This window comes from Rhinolophus sinicus, linkage group LG03 (assembly GCF_036562045.2).
Source record: "Rhinolophus sinicus isolate RSC01 linkage group LG03, ASM3656204v1, whole genome shotgun sequence".
Taxonomy (NCBI): Eukaryota; Metazoa; Chordata; class Mammalia; order Chiroptera; family Rhinolophidae; genus Rhinolophus; species Rhinolophus sinicus.
The window spans coordinates 35925347-35947726 of NC_133753.1; the positions used below are offsets into that span (position 1 = coordinate 35925347).

The following is a 22380-nucleotide window of genomic DNA, read 5'->3' on the forward strand; positions in this document are numbered from 1 at the left end:
AGGACTCACTATTTAGGATACTGGATGCTCTGCAACAATTAGTCGTCATTCAATTAAATTGAAAGTGCAAACGAATCTCATTGTAACTAAACCTGAAAGCATTTTATTAAGCATAATGTTATAAAGCATAATATTTCTAAAATATTAATACATTCTGTAAAAGCCATTTAATTCCCCTTTTTTTTTTAAAGGAGGGTGCAGCTCACAGTGGCCCATGTGGGGATCGAGCCCTTGCAACTTTGGTGTTATTAGCACCACGCTCTAACCAACTGAGCTAACCAGCCACCCCTTAATTCCTTATTTTTGGTGCAAAGAAGTTTGCTGTTGCAGTTCAGGTCTGTAAAAAGCAATGACATCATAACTATGTTGAAACTCAATTCTAACTCTTAGTCAACAATAACTCCCATAACTCGTGTGAACAGGAGGCCACAGTTGTTAGAGAAGGCCACTATTATCATATTCTTATAAATGACATCTGATAGCAAACAAAGCTGAAAGCAAAGTAACTAACGAATAGTTACCAAGCAGTTTGAACTTAAGTGCCTCTACAATCTACACACAGAAAATCCATTTTTTGAGATGGAAATCCTTCCTAAATATAAAAACTTCATTCAAATTACAGCTAGGAACTACAATGGATTTTTCCATATCTAGCCATTCCTAACTAAATTTGGAAACAAAAATTAAATGTGACACAGTGACCAGTTCACTTCACCAAGGCCAGACTGGGTAACTTTTGAAAAAGAGTGAAAGAATGAAAAATGAGCTTTCAAATACAGGAAGCCACTAGAAAATAAGAACAACACCATTCCATATCCTAAAATTAGAGCTTTAAGGATTTTCTGTTGAAGAGTGAGTTTCAGGGCGAGGGGGTGGGGAGGTGCGGGTGGATTTCTGCTCACTGTACACACGACACCAGTGGGAATAAGGGCCAGTCCAAGTGCTGCGTTACCATGACTCTGGGTAATGGTTCCAAGCTGTGAGGCACAGCTGTATGGGCCCTGCCAGCAAGGCCATCGCAGCCGTGCTTTGATAGTGTGGGGCCCTGAAGTGTCAGCATATAGAGAAGGCAGCAGTTGTTGGCTGTGAAAACAGTCTGATACAAACCAGATGGGAACTTACTAGATGGGCAACACAAAGGAAAACAATTGGCTCATTCAACAAAGTCAGGCCCCTGCCCCAGAGAATTCACAGAAGACAATAACACTCACCCAGAGTTGATGCAAACAAGAAACAGCCATGTGGTTACTAGTTTAAAGAATTGTTTTTCCTCAGACTAAACAAAGTTTTGATTTCTAATACTTGTATTCATTAATTGTAGTTTGGGGTGCAGGCCTTTTGCCAAAGACAAATATTTCATTTATACAATATATACTTTTGTGACACCAAGAGAAATATATGGAGACATAGAAACTTATTTGGTGCTGCTTCCTGAAAAGTGCTATGAACATAGGCTAAGCTATTTCAGGAAACTGGCAAATTTAGAAAATGATTGATCATGCTGACACAGTAATTAGAAAATATCCAACATAATATTTCCAGGACTTCCTACGTCTGACTTGTTTTAATATAGGCAGAATGACATGAATGGCAATAATCACAAGTTTCTCAGAACTTCATTTCTACCTAAATGATTTTTTCTGACTCCATTAGGTGGGACACCATTATTGCAATTATATTCACAGGAAGAAAAGTGCCAGGGCTCTCCATAACCTTACTGTGTGATGCTCATCCAGAATGGAAAGTGCCTCTCCATTCTGAATTGACAAGTATAACAAAGATTAACAATTAGACTTTAAGATAACTTTTGACAGTAACATTTCACATAAAGACTTCTGTAGGCGTGTATTCCATAACAGTGATTTGTTTTACTATCTTAAAAGATAAAAATCAGCATTCTTGCTTAAAATAATTCATAGGTAATTGACTTTCTTCCACTGGGAATCCCAGTATACCTTGGGCCTCTGCATTTGCTACTAATTTAAAAACGTACCCCAAACAGTCTTAAATTTGTAATCACCATTCTTAGGTGATACATAAGAAGCCCATCAAGGAAACTAAAAAAATAAAAGCATTTTCATGCACATATTTGAACTTATTGTACAATTAAGTGATCCTGTTTTGTTTTGTACTTTTATAATAAATGATAATTAGGTTTCTTAAAAGAGAAGACATATAACTGTGGAATTGTGAAAATTACTGTAACCTATGAAACACAACTCAGGCTTCCCAATTTGCATTTGCTGTATTGTCCAGATTATTTTCACTGACTCTTCCCACCCAAAAACATTGTGGTCGAACACTCAGACATCTTCCCTGTTGTATTAGATCTTTCATCCCTTGCAAGGTAATTCTGAAGTAAACCAGAGAAGCAGAAATGGAGTGACAACCTGGGTGTAAGTTGATGTACTCACAAGCAGTTCCAGCCACAGGCATTTTCCCCCTGTACTCAGTTGCACATTCACACTCACATACATTTTTTAAAAAAGTGCTGGATAACTGAGTGTTTTCACTATATTTAATCATCAAACCCAAGAAATCAGTTTCTGCTATTATAAGCTGAATTACCATGTAAAAAGTAGGAAAAGAAAAACTAAAAAACAAAAACGTGTTATTTATTGAAGTCTTACACGGGAGGAACTAAGAATAAACACATCACACTCATCAATGAATCGATTCTGTTAAAAGTTTTTAAAAAGTTGTTTTCAACACATGGAATCAACGGTCTTACAAAATGATTAACAAAGGTAGTTTGTCTTGAATTTACTAGTAAATTATTTTTTAGACATTAGGTTCACTCATGAAAAAAATGGGAGTTGGTATCATTCCTATCATTAGGCATACTGACATTTATGCACTTCTTCAGAAATTGCCCGTTGCTACTTTTATTGGTGCTTATATATCTAAAGATATCAACCTAATGAACTAGCATAAATTTTATAAGAAAAAAACAAGTAATTGCATTTAACAAGTTTTTATCTCATAAAAAGATCTTGATATGATTTCAGAGAAAAAGGGCTAGATCATGCAGAACCTTTTAGGTCACAACGAGGAGTCTGGACTTTATTCTGGTAAAAAAGAAATCTTTGGAGGGTTTTGAACAGGAAGTCATGTGATCTGGTTCATATTTTTAGAAGATCACTCTTGCTCTGGGTGGATAGTAGACAATAGGGGATCAAAACTGAATATAGGAAAACCAGTTGAGAAACTTCTCTGGATAACATTAAGATTGAAGATACTATGCTTAAAACATCAACTGCAAAACTTACAGGAGTTTTTGATATGTAATTTGATATGAAGTCACTAAAAAAAAAATCTTGGTCGGTTTTATCAGAACACTGAAAACCATGGTATCAGGCAACAGTTTTTAATAACTTCTGTAGACACTTAGACAATCTTTCCTGTAATAATGAAAGCTACAATAATGGAGAGCTGTAAAGGATTTGACAAGTATTAGTTTCATCATTGTAGGTTTGGGGGGAAGAAACAGATCTACCATACTTGGCAGTGATTGTGTTCTGTCCTAGTGTAACTCTATGTAAGACATACTCATATTGACTAAAGCATGATCAAACCAGGAAAGAGCTTGGGAAAATGGTGTAAAACAAGGAGAAGAGCATCAGCTTTGTATTCAGGTAGATATGCACTTGAATTCCAGATTTTCATTTTCTAAACTGTGTGCTGCAGGAAAAAGTTAACCTTTATGAACCTTATCCTTCTCTCTTACAAAATGGGAATACAACTACCTGTATGGCATGGTATTGTGAGGAATAAATGAAATAATAACACAGAGTGCCTAGCAAGGTTTCCATAAATGGAAACCGTTGTTAAGATTATGATTGTGTTCCGGGCCCAAAAGAGCTGGGGGCTGGGGTTAAAGATGAATAAGCCATTTTCAACTGGAAGTTTAGTAAGGACCCAGAAGGATGGAGCTGAATGTTGAAGACTAAGAAGTTTGCAGACATGTAACAGTAGGGAAAGAAGTAAACTCCAGGTGGAAGGAAGATAATGTGCAAAGGCATTGAGACCTAGAAGTGCAGTATGTGGAGAAAACTCAATATTTATTGAATTGAACTGGGTTGATTACACATTTTATTGAATGTGCCAATAAAAATAAGTTATGAGCTGACAGTTCTATCTTTTCTGAAATCTAAACATTTATTTTTAAAACAAGTGTATTTCCATCGAGTATGTTAGTTATTAGCACATACACTATCTTCTTTTCCTTGTTTCTATTTAGCTATTAATTATAAAGTATAAATGTTCCAAACTTTTAGTTTGAATGTAATGTATTCTCAAACAGCAAAAAATCCAACTTATATTACGCTGAAGATATAATGTATTATAAAAATATAGCAAATTATCTCCCCTGAAGTATTAAATATAAGACAAAGATATGACTAAATTTTTGCAATATACTTGGTGTCACATTTAAATACATTTTAACAACAAAACCTTAGAAAATGTAGAAACATTCCCAAATAAACTTTTAGTACAATTAAGAAAATTCATGAGAAAAAAGTATAATAAACTCAGTAATAGTTAAGTCAGCTTTATTGAAGTATAATTTATACCCCGGAAGAGTCACCTTTGCTAAACTCATATAGTTATATACCCACCACCACAATCAAAATCTAGAACATTTCCATCATCCCAAAAAGTTCCTTTCTGCCATTTGTAGATGAACCCTCCTCTCACTCCTAGGGAATCACTGATCTGTGTATCCTCTGTATCTATATTTCCCCCCCCCAAATCTCAGATAAATGTATTTGTGGTTAAAATACAGTATCTAGCCTTGTGAATCTGGCTTCTTTCACTTTGTACAATATAGTTGAGATTCATCCATGCCGCTGTGTATATCAGTATTTCATTCCTTTTCATTGCTAAGTAGTAGTATTCCATTGTTTGCCTGTACCACAGGTTGTTTACCCATTTACCTGTTGAAGGACATCTTAGTAGATTCTAGTTTTGGTAATCATGAATGAAACTGTTAAAAGCTACTAGAATACAGGTTTTGTGTGAACATAAGTTTTCAGTTCTCTTGAGTGAATGCCTAGGAAATGGACTGACTACTGGGTTGTACGGTAAATTTACACTTATTTTTATAAGAAACTGCCAAGATGTTTTCCAAGGTGGCTGCAGCATTTCGCATTCCCACCAGCAGTGTATGAGAATTTGAGTTGCTCTGCTTCCTCATCAATGCATGGGACTATCAGTTCGTTTGATTTCAGCCAACCTAATGGGTATTTAGCAGTACCTAATTTTTAATTAGCATCTCCCCAGTAACTAATGATATTGAACATACTTCCATGTGCTTATTTGCTATCTACATAGCTTTTTTGGTGAAATTCCTGTTCAAATATTTCACCTGTTTTTAAAATTGGGTTGTTCATTTTCCTACTATTGAGTTTTGTAAGTTTTAAAAATATATTCTGGACTCAAATTCTTAATCAGAAAGTGGATCTGTAAATATTTTCTTCCAATCTGTAGTTTGTCTTTTTCATTTTCTTAACAGTGTCTTTTAAAGAACATTTTTATTTTGATAAAGACCAATTACTCAATTCATCAATACATACTTTTATGAACTATGGTTTTTCTGTAATATCTTAAAAATCTTTGCCCAACCAGAGGTCACAAAAATTTTCTCCTGTATTTTCTCCTAGAAGTTTTGTAGTTTTAGGTTTTACATTTAGATTTAGGATCTATTTTGAGCTCATTTTTATATGTTTGTGAGATATGTGTTGAGGTTCCTTTTTATATATATAGATGACCACTTGTCTCAACACTGGTTGAAAGATCACCCTTTCTCCATTACATTATTTGCCATTCGTGAAAACCGAATTTATTACACACGTGTGAACTGTTTTGGGACTCTATTCTATTCCACTGATCTATTTGTCAATATTTACAGCAATACCGCACTATTTTGATTACTGTAGCTTTATAATAAATTTTGGAGTCATACAGTATAATCCTTCTACTTTTTCTTTTTCAAAGTTATTTTGGCTGTTCTAGACCCTCTGCTTTTCCTTATGAGTTTTAGATTCAGCTTGTTAATTTCTACTAAAAATCTTATTAGAATTTTGACTGAGATTGCACTGAATCTATAGATCAATTTAAGGAGCACTGACATCTTATTTTTGAATCTTCTAATACATGCATATATTATCATCTATCCATGTAAGTCCTCTTTAATTCCTCTCATTGGGTGTTTTTGTAGTTTTTAACACACAAATCTTGCAAATACTTTATTAGATTTATACCTAAGTATTTCATGTTTCTGTTGCTATGATAAATTGTAGTTTTTAATTACAATGTCCAATTTCTCACTACTGGTACAGAGAAATGTCATTGATGTTTATATACTGACATTAGCCTGTGACTTGATAAAATCATGTATTAGTTTCAGTAGGGTTTTTTTGTTTGTTTGTTTTGTTTTTGTAAGCCTTGTGGGAATGTCTACAAACAATCATGCATCGGCAAATAGTAAAAAGTTTAAATTTTGCCTAATTTGTAAGTCTTTATTTTTCTTGCATGATTTTATTGGTTATACTGCCAGTATGATTTTGAATAGGAGTAATAAGAACAGACTTCATATGCCTTGTTTCCCACTTATTAGGAAAGCATTTAATCTTTCACCATTAAGTGTGATGTTGGCTACAGGTTTCTTCTAAATGTCCTTTATTGTGTTGTCCTTTGATTCTTAGTTTTCTGAAATTTTAATCATGAATAGATTGTTGAATAATGTCAAAAACTTTTCTGCATCTATTGAGATTATCACATTTTTTTTCTTTAGTTTGTTCATATGGTGAATTACATTGATTTTTGAATGTTGAACCAACTTTCTTTTACTAGAATAGGCCCACTTGGTCATAATTTACTGTCTCTTTATATGTTGTTGAATTCAATTAACATTTTGTAGAGGAATTTTTACCTACGCTCATGAGGGATATTTGTCTATAATCTTCTTTTTCAGTAATATCTTTGTCTGGTTTTGGTTATCAGGTTAATGCTGGGAGGAGTTCTTTCCTCTTCTGTTTTCTCACAGAATTTGAATAGAATTGGTATTATTTCTCTATCAAATAGAATTCTCCAGTGAAGCCATGTGAGCCTGGAATCTTCTTTGTTGGAACATTTTAAACTAAGAATTCATTTTTCTTTAATGAATATAAGATTAGTTAGGTTACCAGTTTCTTCTCTAGCTAGCGTAGACAAAATTTATCCATTTTTACCTACGTTGACAAATTTATGAGCATATATTTATAATATTGCTTTATAATCTCTTTAATTTCTGTAGAATCTATACTAATTTTCCCTCTTTAATTCCTAATAATGATAATTTGTGTGTTTTCCATTTTTTCCTTCATCAATCTGGCTAGGGTTTATCAAGTTTATTAATCATTTCAAAGAACCAGCTTTTGGTTTCATTCACTTTCTGCTATATTTATGTTTTCAATTTCATTCTGCTCTTTATTATTTCCTTTCTTCTACTTCTTAGAGGTTTGATTTGCTCTTATTTCTCTGGTTTCCTAAGGTGGAGGCTTAGAGCACTGATTTCAGACCTTTATAATCTATTCCAATATAAGCATTTAATGCCATAAATTTCCCTCTAATCACTGCTTTAGTTTCATCCCACAAATTCTGATATATAGTTTTCTACTTTCATTCAGTTCAAAATATTTTATAATTTCCTTTGTAATTTCCTCTTTGACCCTTAAATAAAGGTTTATTAAATGCTGTGTTTCCCTGAAAACAAGACCTAGCTGGACCATCAGCTCTAACGTGTCTTTTGGAGCAAAAATTAATATAAGACCCGGTATTATACTATATATTATACTATATTATACCCGGTCTTATATTATATTATAGTAAAATAAAACTGGGTCTTATAGTAAAATAAGACCAGGTCACTCAGAAAATTGTAAGACACTGAAGAGAGAAATTAAAGAAGATACAAATAGATGGAAACACATACCGTGCTCATGGATAGGAAGAAGTAATATCATTAAAATGTCCATACTGCCTAAGGCAATATACAGATTCAACGCAATTCCTATCAAACTACCAAAGACATTTTTCACAGAGATAGAACAGATAATCCTAAAATTTATATGGAACCATAAAAGACCCCAGATAGCCTCGGCAATCTTGAGAAATAAGAACAAAGTGGGAGGTATCATGATACCTGACATCAAATTATACTACAAAGCTATAATAATCAAAACAGCATGGTACTGGCATAAAAACAAACACAGAGATCAATGGAAGAGAATAGAGAGCCCAGAAATAAATCCATGCCTATATGGTCATTTAATCTACGACAATGGAAACAAGAATTTATGTTGGGGTAAAGACAGTCTATTCAATAAATGTTGCTGGGAAACCTGGACAGACACGTGAAAGAAAAATGAAGCTGGATCACCTCCTTACACCATATACAAGAATAAATTCAAAATGGATTAAAGACTTAAATGTAAGATCTGAAACCATAAAAGTCTTAGGAGAAAATATAGGAAGAAAGTTTACAGATATTACCCAGAGTAATATTTTTACTGATAAATCCCCTCGGGCAAGGGAAGTAAGAGAAAAAATAAACATATGGGATTACATCAAACTAAAAAGTTTTTTCACAGCAGAGGAAACCATCAATAAAACAAAAAGGGATCCCACTGAATGGGAGAAGACATTTGTCAATCATATATCTGATAAGAGGTTAATATCCAAAAATTTTAAAAAATCTCTTTCAATTCAACACCAAGGAAACAAACAGCCCAATTAAAAAGTGGGCAGAGGACATGAAGAGATATAGTTCTAAAGAGGACATACAGATGGCAAACAGACATATGAAAAAATGCTCAACCTCACTAATCATTAGAGAAACGCAAATAAAAACAATGAGATACCACCTCACCCCAGTCAAAATGGCTATCATCAATAAATCAACAAACAACAAGTGCTGGTGAGGATGTGGAGAAAAGGGATCCCTCATGCACTGCTGGTGAGATTGCAGATTGGTGCAGCCCCTATGGAAATCAGTATGGAGGTATTTCAAAAAACTGGAAATGGAACTACCTTATGATCCAGCAATTCCACTCCTAGGTATCTATCCAGAGAAATCCAAAACACTAATTCAAAAATATTTATGCATCCCTATGTTTACTGCAGCACTATTCACAATAACCAAAACATGGAAATAACTGAAATGCCCATCGGTAGATGACTAGATTAAGAAACTGTGGTACATTTATACAATGGGGTATTACTCAGCCATAAAGAAGAATGAAATCTTACCATTTGAAACAATATGGATGGACCTAGAGAACATTATGCTAAGTGAAATAAGTCAGACGGAGAAAGACAAATACCATATGATCTCACTCATATATGGAATCTAAAGAATAGAATAAATGAACAAACTAATCAGAAACAGTCTCAGAGTTATAGAGAAAAAACTGAGGGTTGCTAGATGGGGGGGTGGGGATGAGGGAGAAGGTGAGGGGATTAGAAAGCACAATCGGTAACCACAAGATTGCCACAGGGATACGAACGTCAGTTTGGGGAATATAATCAGTAAGGTTGTAAAGATTCTGTAGGGTATCCAATGGACACCTTTATTAGGGTGACCACTTCAGAGATGGTGTAGGTGCCTGATCGCTGCGCTGTACACCTGAAGCTGAAGCTGAATAATAATGAATGTCAACTATAATTTAACATATATGTAGATAGATAGATATAGATGTAGATATAGATATACATATACATATGTAGTCATAAGTAGTGGAGTACAGCATAAGGAATAGAGACAGTAGAAATGTAATGGTATATGCAATCTCAGAGGGGTAGTAGATTGGGAGAGGGGGATTATCACTTTGCGAGGGGCATAAATGATAAATGTCTAACTATTACATTGCTTTGTATACCTGAAATTAATAAAAAAGAAAAAAGAAAGAAAAAAAAAAGACCAGGTCTTGTATGAATTTTTGCTCCAAAAGACGCAATTAGAGCTGATTGTCCAGCTAGGTCTTATTTTCGGGGAAACACAGTGTGCGCAATTTAATTTCCAAATATTTAGGAATGTTCCAGGAATCTTACTCAATTTCACTTGAATTCCACTGAGATCAGAGTATATATTTTGTATGATTTCAACTGTTTTAAATTTATTGAGGTTGGTTTCATGACACAAAATATGGTCAACTTTGGTAAATGTTCCATGTGTACTTAGTTAGCAAGTGTATCAGCTTTTTATTAATTAGATCAAGTTGGTTGATACTGTTGCTTAGTTCTTCTACAGTCTTAATGATTTTCTATTCACTTTTAATAATTACTCCTAATAAGGAGTGTTAAAGTCTCCAACTATAATTGTGAATTTGTTTATTTCTCCTCGGTGTTCTATCAATTTTTCCTTCATGTATTTTAAAGTGATGATCTGAGACACATACATGTTTAAGATTGTGTTATACTTTCTTGATGAATTAAGCCTTTTATCACTATTTAATGTCCCTCTTTAGCTCTCGTAATAGTCTTAGTTTTGATAGTCTTTACTTTGATATGTCTGATATTCATATAGGTTCTCAGGTTTCTTTTAATTAGTATTAACATTGTTTATCTTCTTTCTGTCCTTTTACTTTTAACCTATATCTTTACATATAAAGCAAGTTTATTGTTGACAGCATAAACTTGGTCTTGTTTTTTGTATCCAATCTGATAATTTCTGTCTTGTAATTGGTATGCTTATTTACACTTAATATAAATTATTGATATGGTTGAATTTAAGTCAATCATCTTGCTTTTACCTTTTTGTTATTCCTTTTTTTTTCTTAATTTTATGCCTGCTTTTTGGAATAACTGAGTAGTTTTAATTTAGTACTATTTAAAAATATTTTAATGATTACTCTAGAGTTTACAATATACATCTGTCACTTACCATAGCCCATTTTCAAATAATAATATATCACAACATACACTGTAAGAACCTTTCATTAGTATACTTTCAATTCCTCCATTCCATATTTCATGTTCTCACTGTCATTTTATTTTTATAAGCATATAAATAGATAGTAAATTGATATTATTTTTGCTTTGGATAGTCAATTATCTTTTCCGGTGATTGAAAATAAGAACTCTTTTTTTTATACCTTCATTTTAACTATCTCAGAGGCTCTTCATTTCTGAAATTCAAGCTTCTCTCTGGTATCATTTAGTTTCTACCTGAAAAATTTCCTTTGACTTTTTGGTAGTACATGTCTGTCTCTCAGGTTTCATTTACCTGGAAAAAAAAATTATTTTGCCTTCATTTTTGAAAAGTATTTCTGCTAGATACAGAATCCTGGGTTGACTTTTTTTGTTTCCTTTCAGCACTTGAAAATGTCACTCCATTGTCTTCTGGACTGTGGGTTTGTAATAAGGAGTTGATGTTTTTCTTACCTGTGTTCTTCTGTAAGTAATACACCTTTTTTCTCTGACTTCCTACAATATTTTCTCTGTCTTTGGTTTTTAGCAACTAGAATATGATGTGTATAAGTATTTTTTATTTTAATCTTGCCTGGCATTCTCTGAGATTCTTGGATCCGTAGTATGACGTTCTTCATTGTTCCTATAAAATTATTGGTCATTATCTCTTCAAGTACTCTTTTACTTTTCCCTTTTCTTGTTGGGATTCCAATTGATGTATATTAGGATACTTGATATTCCTCTTGGATGCTCAGTTTTTGTTTTTGTTTTCACTCTTCTTTCTCTTTGTGTTTCAATTTCTATTGACTCATGTCAAGTTTACTGATTCCTTGGCTATGTTGCCTCTACTGATAAGCCCACTAAAGTCATGGTTCATCTTTACTACTGATTCCCCCCTCGCATTTCTATTTGACCCTTTCTTATAATTTCCAACTCCACTCAAATTTCCATCTGTTCACGAATGTTTTGTCTATCTTTACTATCTTTTGTCTATCTTTTCTACTAATGTAATGATTTCTACATTAATCAGTTTTTTAAATTCCCTGTCTGATAGTTCTGACTACTGAGTCATCTGTGAGTCTTGCTGTTATGAATGCTTTGTCTCTTAAGTGGGGATTGTTGTTGTTTTCTTACTTTTTTACGTCTAATTTTGATGAATGCCAGACATTGAGTGTAAGGCAACGGAGACTGAGGTTAAGTAGTATTAAAGCATGGAAATAGGGACAACTCTTCTTCAGCTATGCCATTAGTGTGAGGAATTTAATTAATCGAGTCAGGAGTTGGCTTTGAGTTTCATTTTTGCTGCAGTTAACTTTGGTGTACCACCAGCTTCGAAATCTTCTAGTGTCACAAGGTGTTTAGGCTGGGCCCTAGGATGCCAGAGGGTTTTTCTCAATGTTCCTGTTCCAGTTCAGCTTTCAGTTTCACTGGCCCCCTACAACAAAGGGAGTTTCTCCTCTCTAAACTCTGGTTCCTTCCCATTGGTAGACTGCTGCTGCTTCTTACTCAGTGCTTGTTGGTCTCATGGAGAGGGATGGAAAAGGAGTAGTTGTCTGTCGTCCTGGTCCAGCCTCAGTCCCAGGCAGATCCTGTATGCCTGGGTCTTGTGGTGGGGCTTCCACTGTGATCCTGTCTCTCTTCTGTGTGGCAGCCAAACTCTGCCTTGTCCCTTTAGCAAGTTTTATTTGAGTGAGTTTCCTGACCTCTCCCAGCAATAGGAGACCACTAATGGTATTGATTGAAGATTGTGAGACCAGCACTATTTATTTCCTATCTCCCAAGAGTAGATATTTTTTCTTTACCCTTCCCACAGCCACATGGATTCTCACCTACACTTTGGAGGTGACAGATATGCTGCCCTTTCCCTAGTGACTTAAGGCTTTTGTTATTATAGGAAAAGGGTCCAAATGGGGCATTGGTCTTTCTAGAACTCTCCTCTTCCAGGAATCTCTCGTCTCCTGCCCTGCCTCCCAATCTTTCTTTTTCTAGAGGTCTGTGGAGAAGAGACTGCAAGTGGGAGTGAAACCCCCTTGAATTAGTAGATACCAATGTGTCTATGCTTGGCCTTCAGCCACCTATTAGAACAGTATGGCCAAATACATCTCATCTGCTGTATGGTGCCTTGTGTCTCTTCCTGTGGCCGTGCTCTGGTACACTGAGAAGTGCTGTGTCCCATCTCTTTAGAGGACTCTGTCTCTCCTTGGACGTTAGGCTACTTAGTTGTTCTACATCATAAGCTCTTGGATAAGTTCAAGAAATGTTATGATTTCATAGTTTATCTGACATTTTATTATAGATAGGGCAGTGTGACACTCCTTTTACTTTCCTCATCCAAGGTAGAAACAGAACTCCAGAATTTAGCATCATTTAACAGTGAATTTCTACTTTATTAATCAATAATAACATGGATTTGCTGAAGACACATTCACTCAGATAATTCTTGTTATACATTTGGATTCATGGATTTGGGACAGATTTATCACTCTGTGTCCCATCCCCTCCCTATCAGAGATCCAACCACACATCTGGTTTTGAAATTACGTGTCATACCTTAAGAACAAAAAATCAACTTAAAAAACTTTTAACTGTGATTTTGAAATTACTAACACTAATTATAATTCTGATAGCTATTGTAATTTAGCTATCTTTCAAATAAAAAAGGCAAAAAAATTACTGCTTTATTGGACAAAAATGATTTCATTTGCACATGTGGCCAGAAATAGCTTCTAAATATACATAAGCTTTGAATTTCCTAATTCTGATATATTTAAAGTCACAATCACTGTATGTAAAATAGAAAGGTGCTGAGATGAGGAACCTCCACACTGCCTTCCATAGAGGCTGCACCAGTCTGCATTTCCACAGACAGTGTATGAGGTTCCTTTTTCTCCACGGCCTCTCCAACACTTGTTACTATTTGTCTTGTTGATGATAGCCATTCTAACTAGGGTGAGGTGATATCTCATTGTGGTTTTTATTTGCATTTCTCTGATGATTAGTGACGTTGAGCATTTTTTTATGTCTGCTGCCATCTGTATGTCCTCTTTGGAGAATTATCTATTCACGTCCTCTGCCCATTTTTTAATTGGATTGTTTTTTTGTTGTTGAGTTGTATGAGTTCCTTATATGTTTTGAATATTAGCCCCTTATCGGAGGCGTTGTTTGCAAATATCTTCTCCCATTTGGGCTCTTTATTTTGTCGGTGGTTTCTTTTGCTGTGCAGACACTTTTTAGTTTGATATAGTCCCATTCATTTATTTTAGCTTTTACTTTCCTTTTTGCCTTTGAGGTCAAATTCATAAAATCCTCTTTGAACCCAAGGTCCATAAGTTTAGTACCTATGTTTTCTTCTATGCAATTTATTGTTTCGGGTCTTATGTTTAGATCTTTGATCCATTTTTAATTAATTTTGATACACGGTGACAGATAGCTGTCCAGTTTCATTCTTTTGCACAAGGCTTTCCAGTTCTCCCAGCACCATTTATTGAAGAGGCTTTCTTTTCACCATTGTATGTTTTTGGCTCCTTTGTCAAAAATTATCTGTCCATATTTATGTGGGTTTATTTCTGGGTTTTCAATTCTATTCCATTGGACTGTGTGTCTGTTTTTCTGCCAATACCATGCTGTTTAAATTATTGTTGCCCTGTAGTACAAGCTAAAGTCACGGAGTGTGATACCTCCAGCATTGTTCTTTTTTCTTAGGATTGCTTTGGCTATTCGGGGTCTTTTGTGGTTCCAAACAAATCTGATGATTTTTTGTTCTATTTCTTTAAAAAATGCCATTGGGATTTTGATGGGGATTGCATTAAATCTACATATTGCTTTGGGTAATATGGCCATTTTAACTATGTTGATTCTTTCAATGCATGAACATGGAATGTCTTTCCATTTCTTTGTGTTATCCTCAATTTATTTTTTAAAATGTCTTATAGTTATATGACCCAGCAATCCATCTCCTGGGTATACACCCAAAAAAATCATAAAACATTTATCTGTAAAGATTTATGTGCTTTATTGCAACTTTATTTATGGTGGCCAATGCATGGAAACAACCAAATATCCTTCAATAGATGACTGGATAAATAACATGTGGTATATATATATATACAATGGAATACTATTCTGCCATAAGAAAAGGTAAAATAGTGACATTTGCAACAATATGAATGGATCTGGAGATTATTGTGTTAAGTGAAATAAGTCACACAGAAAAAGTCCAGAACCGCATGATTTCACTGATATGTGGGACATAAAACTGAAAGCAACAAAGGAACAAGACAAACAAATAAAGAAACAAAAACTCGTAGAAACAGACAACAGTTTAGTGGTTACCAGAGGATAAAGGGAGAGGTGGGTGGTAGATGAGGGTAAATGGAGTCAAATATATGGTGATGAAAGGAGAACCGACTCTGGATGAACACACAAGGTGATATATATATGATGTAGTGCAGCAGTGTACACTTGAAACCTATGGAATTTTACCAACCTTTGTCACCTCAATAAATTTTAATTAAAAAAAAGTGCTAAGATGGCTAGGAATTAAACTCAAGACATAATGTCAACAAAAGAAAAAATTTGTGATTCGGTAAGTTTATTTCAAACAAAAATGTAACCTGCTTTTGATAAATTACTGCAATTACATTTATTACTTTTAGCATTTCGACACATATTTTCTGAGTGACCTACAAATAAGAAAACTGAAGAATGCTGTGAATTTCAAGCAACTTAGACAAATGATCTGTCTTAGCATATAACCACAAAACATGATCTAATTTTTCCCCATTGATTATAGTATAGTATGCTTGACTTCCTAATCATTATTTATTATAATGGTGTTAAAATTAAAAAAAAAAAACTAAAGGAGGAAAATATTTTTTAAAGTTAGCTACTTTAATATATCACTCTGTAGAATTAATTGTTCCTGGGTTTGCAAACAAATAAATGGATTTAAAACTAGTCTCAAAAACAAAAAAACTAGTACCTCATTTGTATTGAAGAAAGTTAACTTGTACAGTGAAAGGGAAAAAAATTAAAACGAATATTAAAATCACTTAAAAAGTTGCTTTCACTATAAAACCATTAATCTGGATACAGAATCAGGTAAGTGGTATCATGTGGTAAAAAATATACCCAAAGAATTCAATAGCAAATGAAGGAGTATTACTCTTAGACTCCAAAGATGTCATCTGTTGGAACAATCAATTCAATCTCTCTTTTTTATAATAAAATCTGAAAGTAATAATCAAGGGGGAGGGGGAGGATTTTACAGCTTTCCCAGAAGCGTGTTGCTAGAACCTATGTCTTACTATATTTTCAGTTAATTATTAATGGATGATCACTGAAAGAGCTGCTACTGCTAGTAAATTGCTTGATTTTTTGATACACACATCATAAACTAGTACCCATTTCAAAGTGAAATACATAATATCTCCCCCTGAAACAGCCATAATTTGGGGATCAGATATTCTTAGAAGCATTTATCTGCCAGACAAGATGTGGTTTTGATTCCTTCGTGGTAAGGTGAATTTCCCTCATTATCTTCAAGAGCTCTGTGTATGAGATAGGACTGAATTCCTTCAAGGTCACCCAAAGTCCTGAAAATCCCAGAGGATGATTTTGGCACTCTGACTCTCCTTTCCTCTGAAACATTTGGCTATGTCTCAGAGTTTCATCAGGGAAAAAAAAATAAAACCCACAAAATTATGGGAAAAAAGTCATAACTAACTGTATTTGCCAAGGCAATCATATGCATTAAAAAAATATTCAGTATGGGGATGTGTATCAATTATAGAGTGAAACACTTGGCTTCTATTTAAAATGCTCTATTTATAGTTCCCTGGGTATTTATTTGTCTTAGTCAAACTTGACATAGGTCTGCTCTCCTAACTTCTGTATCACGTAGATGTAAAATTAAATGAAAAAAAAAAAGTATACATATTAAGTCCACTGTTTTAAACTTTTTCTAAATAAAACTTCCTCCTACTAGTAATACCTGGGTATTTTCTAATTCTTCTTATGCTTTGTATTGACTTATTAAATGTCAATTGGAAATTATTTAATGACATTGTTTTAAGTCAAAAATTTAACTATTGCCATCTTGTGGTCATTCATATACATGAAACTGAAAACAGCATCACTTTCCTAAAGACAGATATTTATCTTTAAGATCTTACCAAAGATATTTCACTATAAGCTGAGAAAAATGATCATTTTGTTACATATGCCATCCTCCAAGGAGACACAATTCATTTATAATTTTAAGAAATTATAATTTTCTGAAAAAAGCTAAATTTAATGTATAGTCACTGACCATGAATGGAAACGGTACTCATTGATAGTAGGTCAGGAACACTCATCTGATCTATATACTGTCATGATTAACTTTAAAATACCATGAGGAAAGTTTTACAGGCAATATTCCATAGGATTCTAAAATACAATATTAACACTACTTGTACCATGGTTAGGCTAGAAGAGTAGTTGGGAAAGCAAAGTTGTGACAAGTTGGAGCAAGAGAAGAACAGAAAACAAACAGAAAAGTAAGTACCTAAACTTCATATAGCATAATCTTAATATATATCTTGAGTGCTTCCTTCCTACTTTAGGTCCTTCCCAAAATGCCAAATGCACAGATATATCTGAAATTATATTGGCACTCCATAAATGAGATAAAAAAACAATAATTAGAAAAAAAAAAGAAAAACACTCCACTGCTTAAAATATTCTTAATACTTCTTCCTGGATTGTGAATAGAAAGTTTTAAACAGAAGACATCTTAATTTCTCCTATCAAATTTCAGAATCCAGGTTATACAAAATTTTAATGACTAAAAAGCATGACGGCAAACATAACAAAAGGCCAACAGACTTGCAGAAACATAAAGACAACATCAAAACGCTGTGATGCTGACTGTAGTTCATACAATTTTGATAATCAACCAATAGTACAGAAAAGTTCATGCATATGATAGCATTTACCATAAGAATCCTTTGTGTTTTTCAGTTGTACTTGGTCAACATCACCATACAACACTAAATGACCTTTACAAAGCACCTTAACAGCCATCACCCCTGCCTTTATCATATTATAATTTAAGACAGACAACTATGATATAGATATAGACCTATATAGAGATAAAAAGACATTCAATTTTACAAGAACAAAATGGTAAGATTAAAGGAACACTAGCTGGGAGTTATAGAAATCCATTAGAAATAGAGTTTATTGGTAAAAAGAACAAAGACATGGTCGAATATGATACCAGATTCTTTATTCCAATGGACTAAATGAGAAAAAACAAACAAAAAGAAAACCTAGAGAATAAGACATATATAAAAGTAAAGATTTCTCATATCAGGACAAGTATCAAACTATAATATTATAAAAGGAAACAAGTCCTACCTTGTTGCTGTGAAGGTGAAATATCAGATTTACTTCTTACACGTATTATACGACTTTGTGCTGGCTTATGTTCGACTTGCTTAACATCTTGGTCTTGCTTTTGTTGGTCCTAAAGAATTTAAGACATGAAGTCATAGTATTATTTTTAAGGTTACTTTAAAATAATTTGAACAATTAAATTACTTAGATGTTCATTATATAAAATTTGGATATTGTGCATGACGTCTAATTGACAGAAGAACAATGGAGTACATGTTACTAAAGAAAAGATATGCAAATAAAGTCTTTAAAAAGATTTGAATAACATACAAAGATTTCAAACATTCAAATGATTTCTGCCTATTTTTACTAGAAAATTCAGAGCTACTTATAATTCAAACTATTCTAGATATATACGCATGATGGATTTAGACAGGATAAAAACTTAATTTGGCTGTAAGCGCTCACATATAACTAGTTTTCCATAAAATGAAAATTTGCATAATGCACTGCAATTTCCGAAGAGCTTTTATATACAGCGACATAATTTAATTCTCACAAGGGTGAGAGGTATTGTTATCCTCCTTTGCCATTCAAGAAATGTACAGGCTACCATAAGTCCCTTCATCTCTCCTCCTTACCTACTATAACTAACCAAATTTGAAATTTATAGCAGTCACAAATTCCTTCACAATCACATATTACAAATTGTGACGACTTTAGCCATTTTCTCTCTTGCTTTTCCCATTTCATGAGCCTAATTGTAAGTCCCTGAAAACAGCTACCAGATATACTTTGACAGTAACTTCAAAAGATATCTCTGAACTCTTATCAACAAATACAAGCAGAGAAGAATGTGAAACACCAGTGCACATGGACTCAAATATAAGCACCCCAGCTCTGGCAGGCACCTATTTATTCATCTATAGATAAAAGTGAGTTATTTTAGACTGTAGTCCTAACAGCTAGCCTTAACTCTGGTCTTCTAAGTTTAGAGCCATTAATCATGTAGGCTCCTGCCTTGAAGGAAATATTATTTTGGTGTGCATTTCACAGATGGGTACTACGACCATCTCTGGCTGCTTCAGCTCAGAGCCTCCCTGTTGGCCGCCTTCCTTAACCATGGTGATGAAGGGCTGAGTATGGTGGAGCCAAACAGCTCGTATTTAAATCTGGCTAAGTCATTTTCTAGTTTTGACCTTGGGAAAGTTATTAACTCCTCAAACCTCAACTTCTTCGTGCATAAAATGGGGATAATAATAATAATAACTATCTCATTAGGCTGTTGTAAGGATTAAATATATAAAGGCTTAGAACAGCATCTGGCAGAGTAAGTACTATAAGTGTGTGCTATCATTATTACTAGCCATACTTCTCTGTTAAAGAAATCTAACAAATGAATTTTTTGAGGCCCATTTTTCTGGTGACACAGCATAGTTTTATTTTAAAGTAGGCCAACAATTAAAGGAAAGCAATCTTTCTTTTATTTTTTAAACAGCTTTTTTTGAGGTATAATTGACTGACAGTAATCTTCACATATTTAAAGTGTATAATTTGCTAAGTTTTGGCATATGTATAGACCCATGAAACTATCACCACAATCAAGACAACATAATGAACATATCTACCAAACTCAAAAGTTTTCTCATATACGTTTGTATTCCCTGCCACTACTATAGATGAGTTTGCATTTTCTAGAATTTTATATAAAAGGAATCATAGAGTAGGCACATTTGAGGAGGGGGTCTGGCTTCTTTTCCTCAACACAACTTTTGTGAGAATTGTCCATGTTACTGTATGTTTCAGCAGTTTATGGCTTTTTATTGCTGAGTGGTATTCCATTGTAGAGATTATACCACCATTTGTACACTCCCTAGTTGACGCACATTTGTGTTGTTTCCAGTTTGGGCCTACTACAAATAAAGTTGCTATGAACAATCACGTCCAAGTCTTTGTGTAGACGTATATTTTAGTTTCTCTTGGGTAAATACCTAGGATTGAAATGCTTGGGTCACGCGGTAGTTGCATGTTTAACTTTTTAAAGAAATTGCTGAATTGTTTTCTAAAGTGGTTGAATCATTTTAAATTCCCAACCAGCAGTATAGGAGAGTTCAGTTGCTCTACATCCTTGCCAACACCTGGAATGTCAGTCCTAATGGGTGTGTAATGGTATTTCTTTGTGGTTTTAATTAGCATTTTCCTAATGACTGATGATGTTAAGAATCTCTTTGCGTACTTACTCGCCATCAGTATATCTTCTTTGGGTAAAATATCTGTCCAAATATTATTTGGTTTTCTTAATATTGAATTCTGTGAGTTCTCATATATTTTAGGTATAAGTCTTTTATCAGATAAGCAATTTGCAAATATTTTCTCCCATCTGTGGCTTGTCTATTCATTCTGTTAACAGTGTGTCTTAAAGAGAACTTATTTTTGATAAGACCAATTTATTAATACTTTTCTTTCATGGGTAGTGCTTTTAGTGTCATTTTTGCCTAATTCAAGGTCAAAAACAATTTTGATTTTATACAGTTATTAACAGATATTTCTGAACCCTACATAATGGTGTATTTCATACACAATCTTTATTTTACATATTTTTGGCTTTCATACTCAACATCATACTATGCTATACATAAAATACCATGCAATGAATACTTATTGAGTAAATTAATCCACAGTGATAAATGCATGTTATTACACAGGTATAAAGCTGTACTTACTAACATGAGCACTTTTTTTACATCTTGAAGAGTAATTTTTTCAATATGTTAAGACTGTATGAATCATTGGCTTAACACAGTATGAAATCTTATCTTTCATGGTAACACATTTTGCAAATTTTAATGTAATAAATATTTATTGAGTACCTACTACATATAAATTTCTGAGCTAGATATTGCATAGGGATACAGAGGTGTAAATGATAATAGCTACTAATTAGGCAACAGACATTTTACACACATTATTTTTTATCTTTAATTTACATATGAGGAAATTAAAGCTTGGAAAAAGGCTAAGTGTGTTGAAGGTCGCAGCTAGAAATGAAATGAGCTAAGATTTATACCCAGGCTTGAGTAAGTAAATAAAGGAGGCATGATTTGAGACGATCTTACTCCAAAGACTATGCTCTTGAGAGTGTACCATGCTAGGGCAATATTGTTACCATCCTCATTTTAAATGTAGCACAAGTACTACTGATTGGGTACCTGAGAATAATCTTCAGCTGCTTCTGATAATTCAACATCCTTTTCTTGTGCTGTCAGAAGTCTTGTGGGAAGAGCAAGATGAGAATCTGGCTGCAACTCCAACTCTCCCAAGCTCATTGGACCATGACTAGCACATGAATCTTCATAAACACCACCTGTTATCAAATATAAACAAAAAGTTAAAATAAATTGTTAATTTATCTTAGACAAACAATAGATAATTGACTAAAATTACCAATTATTTCTTACCTGCTGAATTAGAAGTAGCAGTGTACTTCAACCAAACACCAAGCCTACATTGCAAATAAAACCAAAGCTCAGAGAGAATGCAAAAAGCGCCTATGTTCAAACAAATCTATGGACATTCTAACCTAAGTTTCCAAGCAATAAGTTGCTCATGCAGTCTACACCCAATCCCCATTCCTACACACCAACTCCTAACACTCCAGCTTACCTTTTCTATCAGTGAGAGTCACTACAATACTATCTAAAATGTAATCTCAAAGCAAGGGGCAATTTCTTGGCTAGAAAATGTTAGTATTACTTAGCTCTGTTTTGTAGATATTTTTCTTCAAATGATCAAGTTCCTCTTTTCCTAATCTAAATGGCGTCTCCACCAAATCAATAAAAAAAAGACAATAAGAGCAAAGATACCTATCTAATAACAATGTCACTATGCTTTTATATTATACTTTATACTCCAAACACTTGCATATACATTATCTCATTTAATTTGAATCTCACAATCATTCTGTAAGGTAGTGCAAATCAGATAGTATAACTGTCTTTCACTGACAAAGCTAAGGCTTAGGGAAGTTAATGGTCCAAAAAATCAGAGAGT

At 33.8% G+C, this 22380-nt stretch overlaps 1 protein-coding gene across 11 annotated transcripts in view; it reads right to left on the bottom strand.

The window, feature by feature from the left end:
• Positions 1 to 22380, bottom strand: part of KIAA0586 (KIAA0586 ortholog) — a 121042-nt gene that overhangs the window by 12866 nt on the left and 85796 nt on the right. For 10 of the 11 annotated variants that reach the window (XM_019725810.2, XM_074327420.1, XM_074327419.1 and 7 more), the window contains 2 exons: positions 21540 to 21694; positions 18352 to 18460 (listed from right to left, as the gene is read on the bottom strand). In XM_019725810.2, coding sequence (XP_019581369.2) covers positions 18352 to 18460; positions 21540 to 21694 — 264 coding nt within the window. Of the gene's footprint in view, positions 1 to 18351; positions 18461 to 21539; positions 21695 to 21786; positions 21833 to 22380 lie in introns of those variants that run through there. The other variant, XM_019725811.2, reaches the window with a different exon arrangement.